The 26,868-nt window shown below is 37.0% G+C and overlaps 1 protein-coding gene across 1 annotated transcript in view; it reads right to left on the minus strand.

The window, feature by feature from the left end:
* LOC112521773 overlaps positions 1 to 23,557 on the minus strand; it is a 34,528-nt gene extending 10,971 nt beyond the window's left edge. The window contains exons 1-15 of the mRNA XM_025130767.1: positions 23,478 to 23,557; positions 19,822 to 19,936; positions 19,474 to 19,701; positions 7,603 to 7,689; positions 7,022 to 7,111; positions 6,812 to 6,938; positions 6,605 to 6,705; positions 5,303 to 5,471; positions 5,044 to 5,165; positions 4,799 to 4,920; positions 3,224 to 3,392; positions 3,019 to 3,119; positions 2,344 to 2,411; positions 2,189 to 2,264; positions 1,954 to 2,083 (exon numbers count right to left, since the gene is read on the minus strand). Of these exons, the coding sequence (XP_024986535.1) occupies positions 1,954 to 2,083; positions 2,189 to 2,264; positions 2,344 to 2,411; positions 3,019 to 3,119; positions 3,224 to 3,392; positions 4,799 to 4,920; positions 5,044 to 5,165; positions 5,303 to 5,471; positions 6,605 to 6,705; positions 6,812 to 6,938; positions 7,022 to 7,111; positions 7,603 to 7,689; positions 19,474 to 19,701; positions 19,822 to 19,896 (1,665 nt within the window). The 5' untranslated portion in view covers positions 19,897 to 19,936; positions 23,478 to 23,557. The remainder of the gene's footprint in view (positions 1 to 1,953; positions 2,084 to 2,188; positions 2,265 to 2,343; positions 2,412 to 3,018; positions 3,120 to 3,223; positions 3,393 to 4,798; positions 4,921 to 5,043; positions 5,166 to 5,302; positions 5,472 to 6,604; positions 6,706 to 6,811; positions 6,939 to 7,021; positions 7,112 to 7,602; positions 7,690 to 19,473; positions 19,702 to 19,821; positions 19,937 to 23,477) is intronic.
* Positions 23,558 to 26,868: the final 3,311 nt, after the last annotated feature.

A 26,868-nucleotide genomic window follows, 5' to 3' on the forward strand; every position in this document is an offset into this window, starting at 1 on the left:
TTTGAGTAAAGCCCTTAATAACTAATCTGGATTTGCATCGTTCGACAATGCCATAATATTAGACTTTGAAGTGAATACTCACTTACAACCAAATGTATAGTTCCGCCTAGTTCCCTTCTGGAGTTCTTCAATATATCATGGTTGATTATTCTCAAGAGCACTCCCTTCCTCCATAACAGTCTTTCTCCATTTTGGACTTTTTAGTGCATCATATATATTGCTAGCATTTGAACACGGAAAACATTTCTAGTGAAGGCTGAGTATTTGGGTGAGAGTTTGAGTAAGATGCATAGTTAGCCAAGGGGATCTTAAATATCTAGTTAATCAACCCCGTAATGTTTTCTTTTCTCAAAGAAATATGAATATCTAGATCGCATGTCCTTCCTCAGCTTGAGATTACGAAAAAGTACAAGTTCATTTGTTGAAGGGAGCCTTATTTTCGTGATTGTACTTTATAAAAAAGACATTCGACTTTGGTGAAGACCAGTTGGGTAATAACCTCACTGGACACCTTGTTTTGTGCATAAGCAGGCTTGTTTAAACATATAGTTCAGTATGTCGGAAGGCATTTGTTTAACTTCTTCTGCAAGCTTTATCTCTCTTGTATTGATCTCTTTTGTATTATGCGGTAACAATCTGAAGTTCTCTATTATGTCGGAAGACCTTTTCCGTTACTTCATTATTATCCTCCCTTTTCTCTTTCTCATTTAATACTTCTATTTGGTTACTTTTGTTTGTACTCTTATTGGCATTGAATGTATTTTATTTCACTCTTACTTTTGTTCAAAGCTAAAGTCATGATTGGCTAAATTCCATGGGCTAAGGAAAGGTTGTGTTAAAAACCAAAAAGTAGAGGTGGAACTTGACACATTTCATTAGTTCATGCCAACTTCTCATCCATGGTTAATATTGATAAATATGGCATCTTGTGGACAAGTTGATCATTAATCAAAATGGAACCCATGAATGGGAACACATGACACATCAACTTGGATGATATGATAAGCATACTCAGAAAAGTTACTAAAATACAAAGGAAATTGCATTTGCCTTGTATGCTTTAATAAGATAATAGATTCTACGATGTCTAAACTTCAGTTCTACATATGAATATGAGAACAAGTTTATTGATAAGTGCCTTTCTTAGCTTAAAAAGTGTCTCGTATGAGTTGGATGTTGGCTTGAAGCTAATTGTCGGTGTGTCAGGGGGAATCTCATGACATAGAGGAATAAGAAACAACCATTTTTTGCAAAGGAGTAATGCATAAGTTGAGTTCACATCCTTAGTTCATGGGATATGTGAAGGAATTTGTTAAAAGAGCCTATTTGGTAAGATTGGGTTTGGACTACTCATTATATTATAATTATAAGAATATGCGGAACCCCCAAATCACTCTCCAAAAGGGCCCTTGAGAAGAAATGGTCCGAGTCTAGCCGATGTGGGACTCCAACAATAATAATGTCTGATAATTAAGTGGCAATCAACATTGCCAAGAATCCGGTTCTCCACAACCGAGAAAGTCACTAGTGGAACAATTTAACTAAATTATTTTCTTTCTTGGCAAGAAGTGGCAAATATCCTCACTAAGCCTCTGCCTGGACCTAACTTAGAAGGTCTTCGCAGCAAGGTGGGCCTGTGTGACATACATTCACCTGCTTGAGAGGAGTGTTGCAAAATAGATTAGTAGTTTAGTAGATTGGTTGGGATAATCAAGAGATACTACTTAATCTCCTAATTTTGTTCAATTTCCTTAATCCAAGGGAGGGAATCAATTAGTTTCTAGTTTCTCTCTTATTTTATTTATTATAAATGATATGTGGTAAGATTGAGAAATGATAAGAAAAACAAATGTCTCAATACAGGTCAATATACCCACCAATACAAATCTTTCACTGATTAACGACCTAGACATATCAATCTAGAAGTAAACACACTGAGACAGTTGTATGTACCTGGATTCCAAGTATTTTATCGGCATTGCGCAGCTTAACTAACAGAGGCCTTAGCTTTGCTTCTACATCAGAGTTGATAGGGCTGTCACATACCCATTCTGCACTATCCACAGGTCCCTCAGTTGTGTCACTGGAACAAGTTAGCTAATAAGATTGAATCCATAGGACAATGAGACAAGGGAAGCTCAGTAATAACGATAATGTAATGACACAAGAAGTTATAACAGAAACAAACCATTCCAGAGCAAATTCAGCAAACGGTCTAATGATTCTATAATAGCTAACGCTCACATTCAATGCCGTAGAAAGCCCTGAAACCATGTCTAATAATTCAAATTCTCACTTCTTTATATCACAATAAGGCAAGGTCTTGAGGGATTTGATAGACACCTGCAAGCAAATTAAGGACCCGCAAGAACAATATAATATCGCCTGAAAAAGCATCAAGCTGGAGATCGCTTCATTAGTTTCTCCAAAAAGGATAAAAGATGACAGGATTAACAATCAAAAACAGCTAAAGTTTCAGCATGATTACACTACTACAATTACCATCTACATCATCCATCATCAAAGAAGAAAAAGAACCCTACAGGCAAGGTCGTTTTGGGGCCTAGGCCCAAGCCACAAGGCAAGGCACATGAAATTTAAAAAATAAATATATGTGAAACTATAAATGAATTAGGAAGTTTTAAACTAGGTTATTATTATAGAAGGATTCTTATGGAATTAGGAGACTAGTTGCGTATATACAGGTTATTAATCCCTTTCTGTAGGAATAATAAGAAATGAAGTAATTCCCCCAGTTCTTTCTTCATGATATGTATAGCAATCTACCCAAAGGCTGGTTTTCTAAGTTTCTGGGTTTCTAATTCGATTTCAGTGGCCTGCAATATTGAGCATCTCTAGATTAATCTCAATTATCGCTCTGGCCTCTCTCGCTCTCACTGGAATCTCAATCATCCTCGTCAATTTTTCAACCGACGTTGCTGACAGCCTCCAAAGGCCATCCTCTTCGACTCACTCTCATAGTCACTCACTCACTCTCAATCAACTCATCAGCCAGACATCATCTTAGCCATCCAATCATCACTGATCCAATTGCTACTCTTAGAGTAATTGTCATTGCCCACCATTGATCCAATTTGTGCTACTGTCCCATGCCTCCCCTATTTGTTCACAAGTAATTCAGGTGCTATAAATTCACATCTTCTCTTCGTGTGCTAATCATGAGAAAATATGGCAAGGTCTCCTCTACTTCATCAAGCATCACCTCAAGACCCAACTCATCCACTTTAACACCTCCATGCCAGCCATTACTGAATTTCCTCCAACGGTCCAATATGAGTTCATGTTCATATATGGCAAAGGCAAATATGGCCACCTCATTGGAAAATTGATGACCATTTGGTCCTATCATCGCTGATAACGCCTTTGAAATCCTAAGTAAAAAAAAGCCGATGTGCAAATATGCGAAGGAGAGATGAGGTTGGTTGTGAAACCTACTCTAGCACTGAGAACTCATCTGCATTATTTGGCATTGAGACTAGATTGATTGTATGATCTAAGTCAAGTAGATATCAGTGACGCACCATGATGGCACCCATATAAATAGGAGAGCACCTCCGCTCCTTCATTTTCATCCCTCATTTCGGCAGAATGTTTTTTAGCACAAAAACACACACATAAACTGTAAGGGAAGAGAGAGAGAGAGAGAGAGCAAGGAAAGCAAAGGAAGAAAGAAGAAAAGGGGTTGCAAAATTTTGAGTCTCAAGTAGCCAAACAACAAGGTGTTTACATGTTCTAGTTTGATTCAAGCCCATGGTACATACATAAAGATTCATGGTTAGGATATCCAATATTCCAGACCTAATAATCCATAGCATGATCAAAAGCAACCATTAAGACAAATATAACAAAAACCTATGTGACATAAGCATGACATAAATGATGGATACTACGAGAATATGTGGAACCCCATATCACTCTCCAAAAGAGCCTTGAAGAGGAAGTGGAGGTTCCAACATATATACAAGAGAAATGGTCCAAGTCTAGCCGATGTTGGATTCCAACACGCCCCCTCCAATGGAGGCTAGATGGACAACGATTGTCCCAGAGAGTCGAGAGGGGGCTAGCCAGAGTGTCGGGTCCCTAGAGTGGTAGACCTTGACTTTGATACCATGTGAGAATATGTGAAACCCCCAGATCACCCTCCAAAAGAGCCCTTGAGCTGCAGGGGTGGACCTATTAGGAGCTAAGTGGGCTCCCTTGCACCCGTTCATTCGATTATTGCAAGAGATAAAAAAAATTAGCTGCCTGAAAGGTGCACCCGCTTGATTTTTAGGGGCCCCCTTAGATACTTTGAAACCAAATCTATAACAGAAATTAAACACGGGTCGGATGGTTGGATTACCACTCCACATGCAAGAGGTCACCAGTTCCAATCTTGCAAGTAAAGGTTTAACTTTTTATCTTTTAATTTTAGGCTCCAGGGCAGGCCAATGACATTTACTCATGCCCTACAATGCTATTTCTGAAAATAGTAATAGCAAAAATATAGTTAGAAGTTTCGAACTCACAACCTCTAAGTATAATTATAAGCGTTACTACCACTATGCCAAGACAACTTTTTATTTATATTCTCCCATTTTGATTTTATTATTTGTTTTCATGATTTTTTTTCTTCCCAATGTCAAGTCATTTTAAAAATTGACGTTCTTTTATCATTTTCAAGACAACATATATTTATTTAAGGATCAAAGTCGATTCCATTTGAAAAAAAATCTATTTTGTTCCCAAATTGACACAATTGACTTTCTCCCCAGGTCAAACAGTGATTTTTACGGACCTTTGATCCACCTTAAAGGTGCACCCGCTCAAAAAGTTATTGTGTTCCCCACTGTTGAGGAAGAAGGGGAGGCTCCAACATATATACCGCAGAAACGGTCCAAGTGTAGCCGATGTGGGACTCTAACAGATACAAATAAAAATAAGTAGCAATTATATATACGCACAACAGCCACAACATAGGTGTTATCACTTAGGGTCCTAACAATTTGCAGATGTGATGTCATAAGAAAATAATGTACAAACCTCAGCAGATGCGAGAAACATTTTTGCTACGGCATGCTTCATGGAGCCCGAAAGCGATTTCGTAAACCCGAAATCAAGCAAAATCGGATGATGTGGAGATGTCTTGGTTACAAGGAAATTACCTGGAAACAGCCAACAAAAATGCAAATCGGGTGGAAAACAAAGCACTTGAATAAAATACAAAAGGTGTTAAATAAGATTTCTTCTATATAGGAAAGAGGTGGGTGGTGGTTGAAAAGAAAGGAGACGGAAACATTACCAGGATGAGGATCAGCATTGAAAAATCCATCAATAAAAATTTGATGTGCATACGCACGTGTTATTTCTTCAACAATATTTTTCTTGTCAACACCAAGTGAGTCTAGCGAACGGGAATCATTCAGACGTACACCGTCCATATACTCTAGAATGAGGACCCTTTCAGTTGACTGTAAATACACCAAAATTGATATAAGAATAACTGAAAAACGTATTACAACAATAACCTATTTCCTAATCAAATTGGGTAGGGATTACACCAATTTAGTATGAGAAAGGCAACAAAGAGCAACCATTATGCCATCTTCAGATTGCCATGCCTTACTATTGTATGTCAACCAATCATCTATGTTGTTACAACGGTCAAAATCTGAAATAGAGGTCAAGGTCCTAATTTGATATAGCAGTTATCACGATGGTAAAGCGGTCTACAAATAGTGGTTCATGTAATAGTTACAATTATATATAGATATGTACGCATACATAACATATTTATATATTGAAGATGAACAGAATAACGCGTGATTAGAAGAGATGATGAGCAAACGATGCAGGAAGACAATGTTGTTGTTAAGAGAAGAGTAGAAGACGATGCATAATGCTGGAATAGAAAAGATGAGAGAGGAATAGCGAGTTTACAGATCATAACCCCTTAAGCAACTTTCTAAACCCTTTAAAAGGCCAACTGAAACCCCAACCCCAAATTGCGGTTTTCACACCGCTATGGCAAATCAAAATTGCGGCGCAATTAATTATATATATCAAGTTTTAAAAAAGTTCGAACAATGTATTTTGAAAAAATGGCATTATAAATAAATCTTTTAATGAAAATTTACTAATTGTTTATTGTAATTTAATTTAAACTTATTTATTGATATTTTTTATAATTAAATACATTTCTAAGACTTCTTATAAAATGTATAATCTGTCTAAAAAACAATGTTTAACTTGATACATAGTTTGATATAGATGTTTGCTAATTAATCAAAAGTCTAAAATACTTCATTGACAAACATAAGGAAAAAAAAATAACATAGTGGGTATTAAATATAACATCAAGTGATAGAAAAGAGGTAGAAACCATAGAATACCAGTTGGGGCATGTTAAATAACCTAGAGGTCCTAAGTTCAAATCCTGCACCTGTATATTTCCCGGTGAATACTGGTGTGTCAAAGGACGAGCAGCAAATGTTTTACCCTCGAGTGTGGTTTCCCCAATCTTCTAGAAAAAAACAACTAAGGCTGTCATCATGTGACGCAACCTCATCTTGAAGGAAAGGCATCAAAGAATCAAGGACAATACCTGAATAACTTCAGGCATCATTACTTTAACACGATGCTCAGGCTTTTTGTCACGGCATCCTTCTTTGCAGCCAAGGTTATTAGAGACTTTTCTAGTATTCTCTACAAGCATTAACAGATAAATCATCAAGAAGAAAAATGGTCAACAGCTGGAACTGGAAGACCTCCATAACAAATATGTATCAACATGGGGAATGATTTATCATACCAGCTTCCCTGTTGAAATCCAGTTCCTTAGGGGCTTCTTTGCACCATTCATCTATTACAGCGTTGAAATTAAACTTTGGTTCTGCCCAATATATCCACTCTACTACTGACTTAGCATCCTTCAGGTCCTGTGAAAAAATTATAGATGATAGTGAGTCTGCTACTTCTTCCATATTAGAACTCAAAGGACCATGGGTACAGAAAAAATAACCTCCAAGATTATTGTCTTGATGCCCTCGTGTTGAACTTTAACAACCACCTCTTGCCCGTCTCGTAGAGTTGCGCGATGAACTTGTGCTATCTGCATATGAAATACATGAACCAGCAGCTTAATAGTAAATTATTAATGTAACCAGGAGATGGGAGAGAGAGGTTATGAAACAGTCATTATTTAAGACATGGGGCAATAGATGCTTCACCCTGATTAAATAGGTAAACAAGAAGCCATCTTTAGATGAGTTTGAAAGGAGCTAATAGCATTATACGCAAACCTTTTTCCTCTCATTGTCAGATTCTTCCATAAGCAATATTCATCTAGTGTAAGGCTTATAAATATTCACTTATGCCTTCTTATAGATAAATTATTTAAGCAGCATTTACTGTACATATTTACTTTTTTGCAAGCATATCAGTCTATAGGCCTCTAGCAGATAACACTGCGATAGTAGTTGGTGTTGTATGATGTATTACTTCTGAAATAACCAAAAGGAAGATGCTTCATACTGCCAATGTAAGAAAATAAGAGAACCGACGCTTCAACGTTAGGTAGGTAACAGCCTCTAAGAGTCTTACTGATGCGGTTGCAAGAGGTGCCTCAACAAAATTTATAAATAGATCATCCATCGACTTCCCCAACTCCTTCTGTATGGTACTGCAAACCTGAGTAACAAAATCATTCATTCATTTGAAGCTGTTTCCAGAATATTGAAAATGAGATATAAATCTAAAGAGACTGGAAACAATTATATAAATTGCTAATGTTGTAGGGTTTAACTATATCAATGCTGTCATAGAACTTCTCATAGGCTTTTACGTAATCACAGCCAACAGCCCACATATGTAATTACAAGTCTGCTATTCAGAATGAACGTAGATGCATTTTGTGAGACTAGAATCAGCGCAATGCAGCGAGACGCATCTCGATTTTAATGTTCTATTTTATTATTTGTCTCTGTCGATGTTATAATACGTTTTTATGTGTTTTTAAGAAATCAATATTGATTTTATTTTTGAATAAAATATAAATTTGAAGATATCATAAAAATTTGAAAAAAAAATATATCAATGTTAATATCAAATCAACTATTTAAAAGTTCTCTTTTTATTATGTAATTTCTTTAATTTATTTTTTTATTATAATTTAATTTAAGTTTAAAAACGAAATAATTTATTTTTGGTTTAATAATATAACATTTTATAAAGATAATAATAATTAAGTATTCTATTAAAACTCAATGATTATCCTCATTATATTTTAGATTTTTTATATTTAAAATGAGATGTTTATCCTGTATTTGATTATGTTTATCTGCAGTTAGTTACACGAATTCAGATATGGAGCTTTAATAAGTTGTACTTATGCACAATCTATTTGTAATCTTGGGTTTTAAGTAATATGCATTAATAAAYAGTACTTTACGCATAAAAAATGGTTTTTAAGAGTTTTTGTCAAATACTTTATAATATAGTATAAATTTACCTAATTCAGTATCATAAATGAATGTCTGTTATTGTGTAGGTTAAATGGGCAAATTTAGGGTGGTAGGTGAAGAGAAACTAGATTTCTAGGAGAAATGATACCAATATGTAGATTACATTTCGGGCCATGGGTCGATGCACACAACCTTGTTAGCAACATACCAATAATTTTTCAACCATAATGCTACATTTAGCCCTATATTCGACATCCCTTAAGTTGGAGTGATCGGTCGCTAAGTTCGACTTTATTTTGTCGTCAATTATCCCTCATTAATGCGTTAAAATGGTAAAACCGAACTACACTAATGTGTTTTTGTATTTTGATAGGTTCGGAAAAGTTTGGTGCGAAAAATGGACAAAAAGAGGATTTTTGACAGTTTCGCGATGCTATGATATTTCGAGCATATCTCACTCGTTCAAGCTCGGATTTGTTTCTATTAGTTATATTTTGCATAAAATATATGGATATGTCGTTTAGGACAGAATGTGACAGGTTTTATCGAGACTTAACGGTTAATTTATGGTATTGGTATATCTATATGTGTTTAAATTAAACGTGTTTTAGTAATTGGTTGGCATAATTTGGATAGTCCATTGGTATTCCTCGACCGTACCGAACACAGTAGTGTAGGTGGGAGGACGGTTGGTTTGGTTAGGCATAGATTATGCCAAGGATTGGATCAGTCCCTTAACATGTTGATTTAGGCAATGTATTTAAAATTGGATATTGCATGAAAACAAATTAAATTGGTGAAACATTTGGGTTAGTAACGGACGGTTGACCTTGACTTTTTATCATCGTTAGAACTCGTTTTCTCAATTTCGTTCTTTATAATTTTCTTTACAAAAATAAAAGCCAAAAAATATTTTCTATTTATTTGTTTCTTTAATTTTAACGCAATTCCTTCCAAAGCTTGATTCTGTTAGTGATAGTTGTAATATTTAGATTTCAATTTCGAGTCTTGAGCTTTTGTTGATTTAATTGAGTAGTCTATCTAAGTGACACATGTGCATCCGATCAACACAAATAATTAGCTTGACCACTGACTCTCTCGGAAGAATGATACCAGAATTACCCTTTACTGGTTTGAGTTAGGTTTATAAATTTAAACCTTCTTGTGTGTTTAACGACGCGTGCAACATGAAGCATATATCTCGAGCTCACACTTGTCTTGTAGCGGGATAATTCGTGAACTCCCTAGCGGCTTTGTAGGTACAGCGACAGCTTGATACGCACATCAAACCCAAAAAGATTCCAATAAGGATATTGCTCGGATATTCTCTTAATCCAACCCAGGAATCGACGGGAGGGAACCGCAGGATGCTGATAAGACGGTTGCTTTTTATTGATTAAACCCCTAGATAACTAATGGCCTTGATGAATAATTATTTTCTAATCCTACGTATTTGGTTGGTCCCTTATATATAGGGAATAAAACGTTTTCTTATTATTTAACCTTACATACTAAACCTGCATAGATCTAACATCACTCCCCTCCCCAAAAAAGACACCTTGGCCTTAAGGTGGAGGTCGGAAACTGTTGCTGTATAAGCTTGAAAGGTTCCCATGTAATCTCGTACTCCATCCAATCCTTCCATCGAACTAATAGTTCCCTATCCTAAAATTTCCTGGTCCTCCTCTTCTGAAACCCTTCAGCGACATCAGTTTCATAGTCAATCCCATCATCTACTTCTGAAGCACAACCCTTGGCTTTCTTGTCCACTCTGCTTCTGTCATTTTTAATCCTTTGTCCAAACCTCAATATCATTCCACGAGATGTTTCTTTAATTCCCCAAATGCTGGATTTGGCAGCCACATCTGTGTTTTCCCAATCCTTCCCATAGCAAATATAGCCTCCAAGTGATATCGGGTTGGATATCCAGGTTAATAAAAAAATATAGCCTCCAAGTGACCTCATTACTTGCTCATTCATTTGTTTTTATGTCTTCGAAATTTGATCCTCTACATTAGCCTCATCACCTCTCTCAGTCTCATTGGTTTCCATAGCCTCATTGCTTCCTTATGTCGGCCTTCAAACGTTTTCAAAACTTCTAGCCTTCATCTCATCTGATAACCCTTGGACCCCCTACCAGTAACCCAAAATCTTTAAGGATACTCCCATGATGTGCTCTCTTTAATGAGAGCAAATAATTACTCCATTAGTCGACCTCCCTACAAGCCTTGAAATCACTCCAAAATTCCACCACGATGTGAATGGATGGGACAATAGCTCTCGAACCACTGATACCACCCGCTTCCCCTTCCAAATATAGCTCAACCCCTTCAAGCAACTCATACCCTGTGAGTCCATCTGTAACAACCCGTCCCACATCGGTTGGTGAGGAGAACTAAGCACTCCTTATAAGGGTGTGGATACCTCAACCTAGTATGACGCGTTTTGGGGCTTGCGTTGTGCGGCTGCCAGAAACAAAACCGTGCGGCTACTGCTTTGTGGTTGAGCGGGCAGGTTAGTCAAAGCGGACAATATCATTGCTACGGGGTTCTGGGGGCGTTACAAGTGGTATCAGAGCCAGACCCGGATCGATGTGGCCCAACGAGGACGTTGTGTCCTAACGGGGGGAGGGTGTAACAACCCGTCCCACATCGGTTGGTGAGGAGAACTAAGCACTCCTTATAAGGGTGTGGATACCTCAACCTAGTATGACGCGTTTTGGGGCTTGCGTTGTGCGGCTGCCAGAAACAAAACCGTGCGGCTACTGCTTTGTGGTTGAGCGGGCAGGTTAGTCAAAGCGGACAATATCATTGCTACGGGGTTCTGGGGGCGTTACACCATCAACTGTGGAGTACTACTCGGCTTGGTTTCACCATCCAAATACATCATTACCCTCCAAGACCAACATTTCAAGTTTTTGAACATGGTATTGTAACGACTTCACCTGCTGCCCCTATTTTAATGACGTATGCAAGGCGCCACCCCAAGCGCAAGAAAGGTGGTGCACAAAAGACTGTCAGTAAGGAGGTGAGGTGGCAGAATCAGTTACAAGGAGCAGAAATAAATAGGAGAAAGAGAGGTGGTATAGGGCATCAGAAAAAAGTATTTTCATTACCATTTAGGAGTGACCTAAGCCACTCGAATTCTTAGGTGGCATTTGGTTCGCAGATTCTGGAGGAATCTGATGGAATTGGAATATTGAATTCCATTTACCAAATTCCATTCCCTCGTTTGGTTCATTCTTTTTCACGAAAGGAATCTTCAAAATCCTACAAATTCCACAAATAAAGGAATTTAACATTCCTTAGCAATTACATGGTTTTTTGATGGAATGGAATCTCTATCTTCATTATACCAAATATGCCCTTAACCTAATATACTATAATCTCATAAAACTCAAAATGACCATCATTGACCACCTCTCGACCACTATTGATATGAACCACCACCGACTACCACCGATCCGAACCACCGTCGACCACCACCACCGACTACCACCGATCCGAACCACCGCCGACCACCACCACCGATCCGAACCATCGCCGACCACCACCACCGACTACCACCAATCTGAACCACCGCCAACCATCACCACTTATCTGAACCACCGCCAACTACCACAGGTCTGAACCACCGCCAACCACGACCATCGACTACCACCGGTCTGAACCACCGCCGACCACGACCACCGACTACCACCGATCTGAACCACTGCCGACCACAACCATTTACTACCGCCGATCTGAACCACCGCCGACCACCATCACCGACTACCACCGATCTGAACAACCACTGATCTGATTCACCGTCAATCTGAACCACCACCGATAACAGCCATCTGAACCACCATGGACCACCATCGATCTGAACCACCGCCAACTACTACCGATCTGAAGCACCGTCGATCTAAACCACCATTGACCATCACCGATATGATCCATCGCCGACCTGAACCACATCTGACCATCGTCACCTAAACCACAACGGACCACCATCGATCTATATCACTGCCAACCACCGACGACTACCATCGATCTGAATCACCGTCGGACACCGCCGACCACCACCGATTTGAACAACCACCGTTGACCACCTCCATCCGAACCATTGCAGACCACCATCGATCTGAATCACTGTAGACCACCACCATCTGAACCACTGTGGACTACCACCGATCTGAACTACCGCCGACCACCGTCGATTTAGTAACGTCGTTTGGCTTATGATTATATTTGGGTTGTGTATTTTATATTGTTTTACATATTAAATAATTATTTTATTAGAGTATTTTTAGTTTTAAAAAAAATTAAAATTTTCAAAAAAAGGCATTTTGGTCATTTACCAATATTTTATTCCAATTCTAAAGCTACGTTACGTGAACCAAACAGGAGGAAGAGAATAGGGCACAAGATAGTGGAACATCAAAATCAAGGTATAGTGCATGGGGACTGTCATCTATTCTCTTAATCAAAAAAACATTATCGCTCCGGCCTCACTAATTCGTCCTCGGCTACACCCAAAACGCAACCAAAGGTGCTATTTAACAATTCCCATCTCCTGGTAGCTTCTGTGAAGAACTTTCCTTCCCTTTCGAAGCCCACTAGAGAAATAAGGAAGTTGACAGACAAGGAATTGCAACACATAGCGGGAGAAGGGGTTGTGCTTTTGCTGTGATGATAAACAGGTAGTAGGGCACCGATGTCATTGGCGAGAGCTCAGTGTCCTACTAATAGAAGATGAGGAAAAGGAAGATTTGACTGAAGACGGACTCGGCGATGAGTCAACGATGGGGCTTGAGAAAGTGACCCCAGAGGTATCCCTCAATTCTGTGATTGGTTTAACAGATCCTAAGACCATGAAGTTAAACGGGAAAAATAACGGTTAGGAAGTGATGCTGATGATCGACCCAGGAGCAACCCATAACTTCATATCGTTAGCAACACTAGAAAAGTGGAGAATTCCAGTTTCGACTTCTAAAAGGTTTGGCGTGTCTCTGGGAAATGGAGAAGCCATACGAGGGATGGGAGAGTGTAAAGGAGTATTGTTGCAGCTAGATGGGTTAGATGTATGGGAAGATTTTCTACCGCTGGCTTTAGGAAACTCGAACGTCATTCTCGGAGTTCAATGGCTTGAGAAGCTAGGATTAGTGATCACCAACTGGAAGTCACAAGTGATGAAGTTCAAGATGGGGGAGCACCTGGTCATATTGAGAGGGGACTCTTCTTTGGAGAGAACCCGAATTTCATTAAAGGCGATGATTCATGCCTTGCAAAAACCAGGTGGTGGGTTTTTGATTGAGCTCAATCACTTAGGGCATCTCCAGTGCATGGCACTCTACCAGATTGTCAAGATTGTCAAGGACTGCCACATCAGCATTCCACTCACCATACAACTCTATCATTTTATACCCACATTCCATAACACTCCAATGAGTTTAATGGATTTCCACATCATATATATATATATATATATATATATATATTAATTATCTATAAATATAATTTTACCAACAAATTTAAAAATCTACTAAAAACAAGGAATAATACATTAAAATGAAAATGAAACGATCAAACGAAATTAAAATACATTTAATAAAAAGTACGAGACTAAAATACATCAGTTAAAAAGTACCAAAGCTAGAAAATGAAATGCTTAAACACCAAATAATTTAAAACTATAATAAATATCATATTATAGTGTATATATACATATATATATATATATAATATCATAATTAAATCCTTACAAATTTAATTATAAAAGAAAAAATAAATTAGTGGGTCCCATTGATTTAGCTATGATGCGTACAATGGCCATGAAACTCTATTCCATGCAACTCTTATTAACCTCCCTTCACAATGCATGATGCATGTAATGGCATTCATGATCCTGCCCATTAACCTCCATTGGAGATGCCTTCAGAGCGAGGGGAAAAACAAGGGCAGACATCGGCCATTGGGCCAACTTTCCTCCAAATGGTTCTACAACGATATGACGGTGTGTTTAAGATACCGACAAGGCTGCCTCCAAACAGGGGTCATGAGCATGCTATCTATACTATATCATAAAGCATTTGACAAAAATTCTTAAAAGCCATTTTTTATGCGTAAAGTACTGTTTATTAATGCATATTACTTAAAACTCAAGATTACAAGTAGATTGTACATAAGTACAACTTATTAAAGCTTCATATCTGAATTCGTGTAATTAACTGCAGATAAACATAATCAAATACAGAATAAACATCTCATTTTAAATATAAAAAATCTAAAATATAATTAGGATAATCATTGAGTTATAACAGAATACTTAATTATTATCTTTATAAAATGTTATATTATTAAACCAAAAATAAATTATTCGTTATTAAACTTAAATTAAATTATAATAAAATAAATAAATTAAAGAAATTACATAAAAATTGAGAACTTTTAAATAGTTGATTTGATATTAACATTGATATATTTTTTTCAAAATTTTATGATATCTTCAAATTTATATTTCATTCAGGAATAAAATCAATGTTGTTTTTCTTAAAAACATATAAAATCGTATTATAACATCGACAAAAACAAATAATAAAATAGAACATTAAAATTGAGATGTGTCTCGCTGCATTGCGCGAGTACTCTTCTAGTACTATATTATAAAGTATTTGACAAAAACTCTTAAAAACCATTTTTTATGCATGAAGTACTGTATATTGATGCATATTACTTAAAATTCAAGATTACAAGTAAATTATGCACAAGTACAATTTATTAAAGCTCAATATTTGAATTCGTATAATTAACTGTGGATAAACATAATCAAATAGAGGATAAACATCTCATTTTAAAAAATAAAAAATCTCAAATATAATTAAGATAATTATCGAGTTCTAACAAAATAATTAATTATTATCTTTATAAGAAATTATATTATTAAACCAAATATAAATTACTTCGTTATTGAACCTAAATTAAATTATAATAAAAAATAAATTAAAAAATAACACAAAAATAAGGAATTTTAAATAATTAATTTGATACTAATATCGATATATTTTTGTCAAATTTTTATAATATCTTCAAATTTATATTTTAATAAAAAATAAAAACATCATCGTTTTCTCAAAATCACATAAGACCATATTATAACATCGATTGAGATAAAAAAATAAAATAAAATATTAAAATCAAAATGTATCACGCTGCATTGCGCGATTACTGTTCGAATACTTCTAAAGGAAGTAACCCAGTTAGTGTCCGACCGTATCGATACCCACAGTTCCAAAAGGATGAAATTGAGAAATTGATAAGGGAAATGTTGGTGGCAGGCGTCATACAGCCATCATCCAGCCCGTTCCCTAGTCCGGTGCTATTTGTCGAGAAAAAAGATGGGTCTTGGCGCTTTAGTGTCGACTACCATGCTTTGAACAAAGAGACTGTCCCGCATAAGTACCCCATTCCCGTGATCGACGAGCTCTTAGACGAGTTAAACGGTTCAAAGGTATTCTCCAAATTGGACCTTAAGTCCGATTACCATCAGATTCTCATCCGACTAGAAGATACGCCGAAAACTTCCTTTCACACCCACGAAGGCCACTACAAATTATTGGTAATGCCTTTAGGCTAAACCGATGCACCTGCCACATCCCAGTCACTGATGAACGACGTGTTTCTTCGACCATACTTACGTAAGTATGTATTGGTATTCTTCGACGATCTTCTTGTATATAGCCCCAATGAGAAGGAACACGTCAAACATTTAACCTCAGTCCTGAGTTTGCTGGATGCCCATAAATTGTATGTCAATTTAAGAAAGTGCGAGTTTCGTAAAGGGGAAGTGGCATACCTGGGTCATGTTATATCCGCTCAAGGGGTAGCCGTCGACAGTAGTAAAATCCAGGCCATGCAGGACTGGCCAACACCACAAAACCTTAAGGAGTGGGGGGTTCTTGGGGCTGACCGGTTATTACCGTAAATTTGTGGGAAATTACGCACAAATTGCACATCCCTTAACAGACCAGTTATGCCAGGATAGTTTTGGATGGTCTCAACAGGCTACTCAAGCCTTCGAATGCTTAAAGCAAGCCATGGTGACCGCCCCGGTGCTAGCCATCCCCGATTTTTTGGTTCGTTTTTGCATGGAGACTGATGCTTCGGGCTACAGAATAGGGGCTGTTTTGATGCAAAGCAGCAAGCCAATTGCATTTTTAGCAGGATCTTGGGAGCTCAAGCATGACTTAAATCGGTCTATGAGAAGGAATTGATGGCAATCTGTTTGGCCGTCCAAAAATGGAAACACTATTTTCTAGGAAGGTGTTTCACCATTTATGCGGACCAACAAAGCCTAAAGTATATCACGCAACAACGGGAGATCGGGACAGACTACCAACATTGAGTGAGCAAATTGATGGGTTTTAATTTCGAAATACACTACAAGCAAGGTGCAGCTAACCGCGTGGAGGATGCCTTCTCACGAAAAGTGACAGGTGAGGTGCAACTCGAACCTTGATCACTTCTAGTCGGGTTGACTGGAGACAACTACAATCCGAAGTTGATGCAGATCATCTAATCTCCCAGATAAAGAAGGATATCTTACAAAATGGGAAACCACATGTGGAATTTATAGTGGTGGATGGCCAGATCCGTTATAAAAATCGTTTTATGATTCCAAAAGCATCTACTTTTGTGCAGAAATTGTTGGCAGAATACCACGATTTGGTAGTAGGCGGACATTCTGGTGAGCTCAAAACTTACGATTGGCTACTGATTGGTTTTGGTCAGGAATGCGGAAGGATGTGACCACATATGTTCGAGCTTGTGCAGTGTGCCAACAAAATAAACATTCGACTCAACAACCAGCAGCAGTTTGCTTCAACCTCTCCCTGTTCCTTCCCAAGTCTGGGATGAGATTACCATGGACTTTATCGAAGGCCTCCCAACATCTATAGATTTTAATATGATTTTGGTGGTTGTTGATCGACTTCCGAAGTATGCACATTTTCTTCGCCTAAAGCACCCCTTCACCGCCTTGTCGGTAGCAACACTTTTCATTTCAGAGGTAGTTCGGTTGCACGGATTTCCTACGTCTATCGTAAACTGATGGCCAATCAGAGGTAGTCAACAAGTGCCTAGAGGCGCACCTTCGTTGTATTGTGTCTAGACAGCCTCGAGCCTGGGCTCAATGGATAAATTGGGAAGAATGTATAATACATCGCCTCATTTAGCTACTCAAATGACTCCCTTCAAGGCTTTGTATGGTCGAGATGCTCCAGTAATCACGAAGGTGGGTCGGTGGCAAACTCTAGTAGACAGCTTCGAGTCATTGCTAAAAGAACGCATGCAATTTAGGATGAGTTAAGAGTTAACCTCATACAAGCCCAACAAAAGATGAAGATAAATGCAAATGCTAAATGCAGAGAAGAGAGCTTTGTTGTGGGTGATCAAGTATATCTCAAATTGCAACCATACCGGCAACAATCCTTGGCGAAACGCCTTTTGAAAAGCTATCCTCTCGTTTTTATGGACCCTTTACGATTGTTGAGCGCATTGGGGGCGGTACCATACAAATTGGAACTGCCTACTACAAGCAAAATCCATCCAGTGTTTCACATATCCCAACTCAAATGCGCAGTTGGACACTGCATAGTGGTACCCACCTTACCCGAACAATTGTCTCCTGACATGGAACTCATGGTGGAACCGGAGACATTGTTGGATGTTCGCACCAAGATCCAAGTCCAGACTACCAAGACTGAAGTATTGTCGAAATGGACTCTCCTACCAACCTCTGAAGCTACCTGGGAGGACTTTGATGCTATTCACACTCGCTTTCCAGATTTCCACCGTGAAGACAAGGTGAGACTTTGGGCGGCCAGTAATGTAACGACTTCACCTACTGCCCCTATTTTAATGACGTATGCAAGGCGCCACCCCAAGCGCAAGAAAGGTGGTGCACAAAAAGACTGTCAGTACGGAGCTGAGGTGGTAGAATTGGTTACAAGAAGCATAGAATAAAGAGGTGAAAGAGAGGTGGTATAGGGCATCGCAGAAAAGTATTTTCATTACCTTTTAGGAGTGACCTAAGCCACTCGAATGCTTAGACTAGCTATAGCTGTTGATTTAGCACTCTTCCTTCCATTTTATTGTTCAGTCTTAATTTCTCCTCCATTTCACATCGTTTGTGGATATAGAAAGCTTCATTCTCCTTAGTGTATTCCAGATATCTTCCCCTGCACTGGTTAGGTCCATTCCAAGTATAGACTGTGAGGAACCTCTCATTCATCCCACTCTTCTTTGTAGTCTTTGACCTTTGAAATGTGTACCCAACTGTCCCTAGGGCCTTTCCCGGGTTGGAGATTTTAGTGGTGGTGGTGGCAGAGGAGAAGGGTGGTAATGGATCTGTGTAGGTCTTTTAAAGAGAAAGGAATAGAAAAAAATGGGGAGCAGAGATAAAAAGAACCAAGTGGTTGGAAGTTTGGAAAGAAGACTTTGGGAGAGGCATAAAATCATTCAACGCCTGATTGGTAGAAATTAGAGAGTCCAGGTACCGAGATAAGCGCTTTAATACAAGGTACTGAAAGTGTTTCTCAAGGTAAGGGTCCAGGGACAACTTTTGTAGTTCTCTTTTAAGTTAGTTTAACCCACTGCAATCAAAACGTCTAAAATCATGGTTTTGATGGGATTCTTGCTTTACAGGGTGAATTTTCCTACTCCTTTAGTATATCCTTGAGTATAGAAAGAAAGAAAATTGAACTTGTATATTGAAAACGATGTATTCACATTTCACAGTTAAATATCATTTTTTTGCGAACTTCCAAAATCATGGCTGACTTTTTGCTTTAAATAGGCTGATCTAGCCAACTTCTTTCGGATATCCATATGTAGAAAGAAAGAAAAAATGTATCCTGAAAAGGATGTATTCATGTCTTCATATCAATTTGTGTAACGCCGTTCCTTGTATTAGTTAATAAGAAGAGGTCTCAATTTATCTTAGAATTCATTACTCTGGGGCCAGGGCATACCTCTTTCAAGCAGCGAGGAGGAAGTGAGTCCTGTAACTGCTTCAGAAGGCGTGGATAGGCACCAGGAAGCCCATCAGCACGCACGGAAAAATATTGTCCCATTTTTACCCACATACCTTCCAGCTCTATGATCAACTTAACAATACGGTTAGCATTGCGCTCATGGGCTTTCTCCCATAAAATGGCTCTGTCAGAGCTGTTTGTCCATTTCTCCCTCTGCTTTAAAGACTTCAATACATATAATTCAAGCAATAGGAATAACCAAAAGGTTACAGTTAGCCAGAAATATTAATTCTCTTATTTAACTAGCCCAGTCTACATGAAGCATTTATAAGCAATGATGTATACCTTATAATCGAAGTAGATTAGAAGTGCCAAAGAGAAAACTTTCATACGTCTAATATAGATGCTTCCCCAACCCATCAAATGAGATCTCGATACAAAGGATTTGATATGATCAAGCCTACAGAATTGAACAAAAGAAGAAGAGTAATTAGATAATATGTAACACATGATCATGCAATGAAGCAACAAGCGCTTGGACTTTCATACGAAAATTTGTAAGGATCAAGTATATAAACTAATGTGAGTGATACAGAGCAATTTTAGTGGTATCAAAATATCTTTTCTTTTTCACTTGTTTTGAACCATTAATCCATTCTATGTATTTCAAATGAAAAAAGTGGGACTCGGAATGCATGAATGAACTATTAGGTGAACGTAGATATAGCACAAGATGGACTGAAACATATAACCCTAGAAAACACAATATCTAATATAGAAATATCCCGTTACTCCAACATTCCTCATGTTGAAGCATAGATCTCAAACATGCACAACTTGACCAATCACCCAACTCCGATATCAAATGATGAACCGTGTCAAGTTACAAGTTGCACGTCCATAGCCCATACTCGCCCCCAAAAAAGATAGACAGCACGGTGATTTTTGCTCTTCGAGGATATAAAATTACCAATATACCAACAATAAGAACTCAATACCAGGTCTTGGACATTCAACTATACAAACTTCATACATGGCTAGAATTATATACCCTATAACTCAAGTGCACCCACAACTTGTGTATAAGATACTTCATCCTAGGGCAATGAGGTTCCTCAGAACCGCATACCAGTTACTAGTGGGAGGGGAAGACAAAAATCAGCACAATGAAAAGCCAATTATCTTGAGATGGTTAGGTTAATTGATCTACTAGTATCTACGGGATCATTAAGAAATTCATCATTTCCCCAATAAAACTTAATGTCTGAATTAACCTTTAAACCGCTACTCAATTGTGACACATACCAACCTCATTCAAAGGGACAAACTTCAAATAGCCAAACTTACCTAGATATAGAAAGATGTGCATGTTTGACCTAGCTACCTGATATGTCAATTCAAAAGTTGTGTGTCAAAATTTATACACTCTAGATCAGAAAGAGAGAGAATATCATGATTCTTGCTCTTCTTTCCAGAATACAAATTACTACAAATCACACTTTGAAGAGCTGTTTGATAATCCTAATTTCAACAATGGGTCCACCTTGCTGCAGCAGTTGGCCTAGGCCCAATTCTATCTGTAGTGCTTTCAGAAACAATGTCACACATGCTTGCATATTATGTGTGCGACTGTAGTAGTGTTACTATCTTGTTAAGAGTTTCCATTGAGCAATGGAAATCAATGGTCAATTGTTCCGCCATCAGTGATCAGCCATCAGTTGTTTGATCAAGGGTTGTTCCTTCTCAGCAACAAAATAAGTCATCAGTTGTTCAACCATCAGTTGATCATTGTTCTGATCAACCATCATTTGTTCGGTCACTAGTTGTTCAGCCATTAGCTGTCAGCTGTTCAGCTACCAGCTGTTGTAGATTACCATTTGAAGCCTCAATTGTTGATCACCTGGTGATGGGGGTTCAACAGTACGATACTTTGATGATTTTTTTGTCCCAACCATACCTCAAATTTCAACACTATTTGGAGGTGAAAAGATCACCTTTCTGAAAGGGGTGCTGAAAAGAAAGTGGTCCCCTGCTGTTGTTGCAGATTGTTATATTGAGCTTCTTTATCTTTGACTGAAATTTATGTACTAGTGGTACAAATACTTATTTTTCCAGCTTTTTTTTCATTGTATAGGTTTTTGTCCATTTCTCCTCTATATAGGCTCCAGAATTGTAGAAGGCAGCTTATGTAGATATATGAAAATGAATGGAGTTCTCTCTAGGTTATTGAAATCTTCATTGCCTTTATACATCTTTGATCTTGGTGGTTTGGAGTGTTCCCTTTCCCTTTAATCTTGGTGGATAAATTCCCTTTAGAGATTAGAGTAGTGGGTTCTTATCTTGTATGTTTTGTTCCTTAAGCCAGCAAGTTCTAATATTTGTTTAAATTCCTTGTTTCTTTCACAAACTTTATGTCCAGATATTTCTTTTGGGTCCGGTACTTCATTTAACATTAGTGATACACGTATGTTCTTGATATGTAGATTAGAGAAGACCTTTCCATGCGATACTCTGTAGGCATATCAAAATATGGAGTATTACATTGCAATTGTTGCTATGTGGGAAGAAATATACTCATTTCGCATTCTCATAACATTCACAGGACTATGATGTGAATTAGTTTCCCAACTAGTCTCCAACATCTTCTTGTATCCTCAAGAAGTTTTATCTCATTGAGATAGACCTTGATATTATGAACGAATTGGCGAATATGCCAATTTACCACCAAGCATGCCAACCTCCACATGAACATCGAGGACAATACTTCCACTAACATGAGAAATTGTCCTTCCACCGCCTATCTACTCTATGGCAAGCCACTTGTAGTAAGGGTTTTCTATACCCAAGAATACTCCGGAGCTTGTAAAAATTAGAAAAGGATTACATGGGGGATTGTTCAGTCATATAAATATCCACTCGATTTGTAGACTTTAGAGGTCTCCTCCTAAACCACACACCCTAGAGGATGATCCATATGCACCTCTTGCTCAAGAACTACATTGACAAATATCAATTGATTGAGAGGCCAGATGTTGGTAGCTATGTGAGGAATCATGAGGCAAAAGATGGTCATTGGTTCTTCTCCAAGTCTCGAATAGGAGCAGTGTGGTTCTTGTTTTGATGATACATTGGGGGACATAGGAGAGATCAATACTGAAAAAGAGCGGAGCTTTATTTGAAGAGGCTTTTAACTTTTTAATTTCAAGATGCTTGAAAATAGTGAAATATAGTTCATAGTACTTAGAGAGGGCGGGAAACCCCGAGTGTGAAAAGGCGACATCCCTTGAGACTCTATTATCTCGTAAGCTGATCACAACATGATATCCTCTCAAAACAAATACACCTCCAATTCGTAGCAGGAAATGTAGACATTCCATGACGCAAGCAATCAACATAACACAAGCATCCAAAAATAAGGTTTGACTAGAAAGGGGCTAGGACATTTCTTTTTATCCCTGCCTCGATTAGATCGGGTAAAAGGTTTCTTGTTGTTCATCATACTTCCTCAAATTGCTACAGGGGTTACAAGGAAAAGATGAATTACATTGCCTGCTATGAGAATCAATCACCTAATATTTGCTTTAGCATATATGGACAACTCCAATGAATCAAATTGTCATCCCCAAGAGTTGCAATTACAATAAAAACACTTAACTGCTCGGAAACAAAAGAACAAAAAACATTGAAGATTCCACTATAGGGCAAAGAAATGTATTAGCTCTTCTAAAACAATTACTAACGATTGGAAGCCGACCATTATGAACAAACATCTCAACAAAAGAAAGAAAATACAATAATCAATTAGTTACATCTCAAAAGAAATTCAATTAGATCCATGACTCGTCATGAACAATAAAATTGTGATCATAATTGGATACACATTGCTCAAATGCATCATCTATTAGGGTAAATTTAATGTTCACTGCATGTAAACCATGAAAATGAATCTAATGAAGGCATGGAATCCTTTGAAACATTAAGAAAAAACCGAAGGAAATTACCTGAAGGTGATAAAACGAAGTTGAGCGATGAATGTGCACGTCTACACATCTCCCAGGCAAAAAAGAGAATTTGGGGGTTAATTTCTTGATGGTTCTGGGAAATTTAAATACATTTTTCCACAACGGAATAATTGTTTGAGGTTTTAAAAACTGTTGCAAAGCAAAATGAGAGGGCGGACAATTTGGTAACGAAAACAAATTGGTAGTTCGGGTTGTAAAACTCTACAAAACGTGTGTAACATTTTCAATTCCAATTCCTTAGAATTCACCCGATTCCAACGAACCAAACTTCGCACCTAAATATCATGATAAGGTAAGAATACAAGTATTCATAAGTGAAGCATTGAAAAATTCAAATGAAAATGCATATACGTGTACCCATAACAGTGGCAAACTCAGGACTTTGCTGATCAACCGCGTGTTCGAGAGGCTCGTAAAAATAACTTATTGACTTATTCGGGTGTGGCACCGGTAACAAACATTTTTAAGTGTTCGGATAAATAACTTATACCCATGCCAAACATGTATTAAGGAGTTTTTGAAGAAGTTAAATTGTTCAGACTTATAATAAGTTGATAACTGTTTTTATAAAAAAGCATAAGTTGTTTCAAATAAGTAATCTCAAACACCCTTAAGAGCACTTTTAAGGTTAATCAAAGTCCCGTAAAGTCGTCCGATGTGTTTTTACCCGAATTCCACCATTTTAAGAAACTATTTAAGTTTTTTGGTTGATTTCTGCTAAAATTTGGTTTATATATGAGAAACTTTGTCCCACATAGAATCCAAGATGAAATGTAACTCATTTAATAAATATCAACCCTTGAACATTAAATGAATCATTTAAAAGCTTAAACTTTGATATACATAAATATGCATATTAAATGTCAAAGACAAGGCAGACAACATAGTGGCTCCCGGAGACAGAACCTTAAGCGGTTTAGGTCATGCGAAAAGTCTTCACCAAACACTGTATTGCAGGCTTAATTTGGTTCGATTTCAATTCTATCTTTTGTTTTGTTGTTTTATGGTTACATGTAGAAATTGTATAAGAATCTTTCATTTTATGTTAAATTTATTACATTAATATATGCATATTTCTATTTTGTGATTGATTAATCAAACAATTTTGAGGGTCATTTTCGGTTTTTTTTTAGTTCAAGAGACTTTTTCTAATTTTTGGTTGATGATATTTATCTATACTATATTATAAAACATTTGACAAAAACTTTTAAAAATCATTCTTTATGCATGAAGTACTGTTTACTAATGCATATTACTTAAAATTTAAGATTACAAGTAAATCGTGCGTAAGTACAACTTATTAAAGCTGCATTTTTTAATTCGTATAACTAACTGCAGATAAACATAATCAAATTTCGGATAAATATCTTATTTTTAATAAAATTATTTTTTTAAAATATAATCAGGATAATCATTGAATTTTAACAGAATTCTTAATTATTATCCTTATAAAAAATCATATTATTAAATCATAAACAAATTACTTTGTTATTAAATCTAAACTAAATTATAATAAAAAAATTGAATTAAAAAAAATTACACAAAAAACAATAACTTTTAAATAGTTAATTTGATACTAATTTTGATATATTTATTTTCGAATTTTTTATGATATCTTTAAATTTATATTTTATTCAGAAATAAAAACATTATCCTTTTCTCAAAACCATATAAAAACCGTATTATAACTTATTCAAAGAACGAATAAAACGAAATATTAAAATAGAGATATATCTCGCTGCATTGCGCGAATACCCTTCTACTATTTACTAATATCCTGGAGCGCTCCTTAACTTTTAGTGGGTGCATGGGACCTCGCTCGGGATCTAATAGGTCCGCCCCTGTATATGAATAATATGTAATGTTGATTAGCATATGCATCTTTGAAATCGATTTTTGCGTATTTTTCAATGCTTCGGACATGAGTCTTCCCTTAACATTCACTTCTTATCTTCCCATGATGTTTACCTGCTAATTTGAACCTTCCGCTAGCTTTGTAATAACATACATGATTTTTATAGCAAACACTCTAAAATGCAATGCAAAGTTGTGTCACAAAATGGACTGTGATACATCAATACTACAACGAAAACTATTAACCTTTACAATATGCCAACGCTTGGTTTGAACTCGAATTCTTAATATTCGATGTGTAAATAATTCTTAAGCGAACAAATTTGTTGAGTGATCATATGGTTTACTTTTTCACCACGCTCATGTATATAATCAGTTCGATTCCATTTTCAAGTAAACACAACTTATCATTAGGGGTGAGCAGCGGAACCGGGTACCCACTTGCGGAACCGGAACTGCCGGTTCCGGGACCGGAACCGATATGAGTGGTTCCGGTTCCTAAAATACGGAACCGATTGAGAATGGTTCCGGTTCTCAATTTTCCGGAACCGTTACCCGCCGGGTACCTACCGGGACCGGGTACCCTGAACTGGAACCGGCGGATACCCGGTATTTTTCAATTAAAAATAATAATAATAATTTTTTTATATAATTTGTGCAGTTTTTTATGTAATTTGTGTAATTTTATGTTAAAAATATGTGCAGTTTTTTATATAATTTGTGCAGTTTTTTTTATATAAAATTGGTGTAGTTTTTTGTTAAAAATATGTGCAGTTTTTTACAAGTTTGTGTAGTTTCTTTAACACTCAATTATTCACAGGTACCGATGTGATATGTATGCAAGAAGTTGAAACCAGATTCATAATTTGAGATAAAATGATTCGTATTTTTTCAAATTGTGAGTTTAATTGGATTCGTAGTATGTAATCGTTAAACTTTGAACATTTACAATTATAGTATGTAATCATTAAACTTTCAACATTTACTATTAGTCTATTATGGTTTGTAATCGTTAAACAATATTTGTAACAATTATTCCGTATAATTTGTATTCTTGTTTATTTATTTAGTGTTTTGGCAATGTTTTATTTTTTATTTCTAAATAACAAAATTTTAATACTTTAGGAAGCGGGTACCCGGAACCAATTCTCGGCGGTTCCGGTTCCAAAAATTCAAGAACCGCTCTAACCGGTTCCGGTTCCAATATCTCAAGAACCGCCGGTTCCAGTTCATATCAAATAGTACCCCGCCTATGCTCACCCCTACTTATCATGCATTTCTCGTGTATCAATATACATGCAGTCTTTAGAAATGTGTGTTTCGTTGCCAATAACTTTTTGGTACTCCTCGTTCGATGACCAAATTGTTAAAACAGTCCCCTGTTAAGAAATAACACAATAACACTATTTGATGATTAAGGGTCCATCAATCCTTGTTTATATTTTCTTGTCATGGTTACAAATTGAAACGAATCGATTTCCTGGTCACAAACCACCAAATTCCAATGACTGAAAAT

This window comes from Cynara cardunculus (assembly GCF_001531365.2).
Source record: "Cynara cardunculus var. scolymus isolate 2C chromosome LG 11, CcrdV1, whole genome shotgun sequence".
In the NCBI taxonomy this organism is placed as follows: domain Eukaryota; kingdom Viridiplantae; phylum Streptophyta; class Magnoliopsida; order Asterales; family Asteraceae; genus Cynara; species Cynara cardunculus.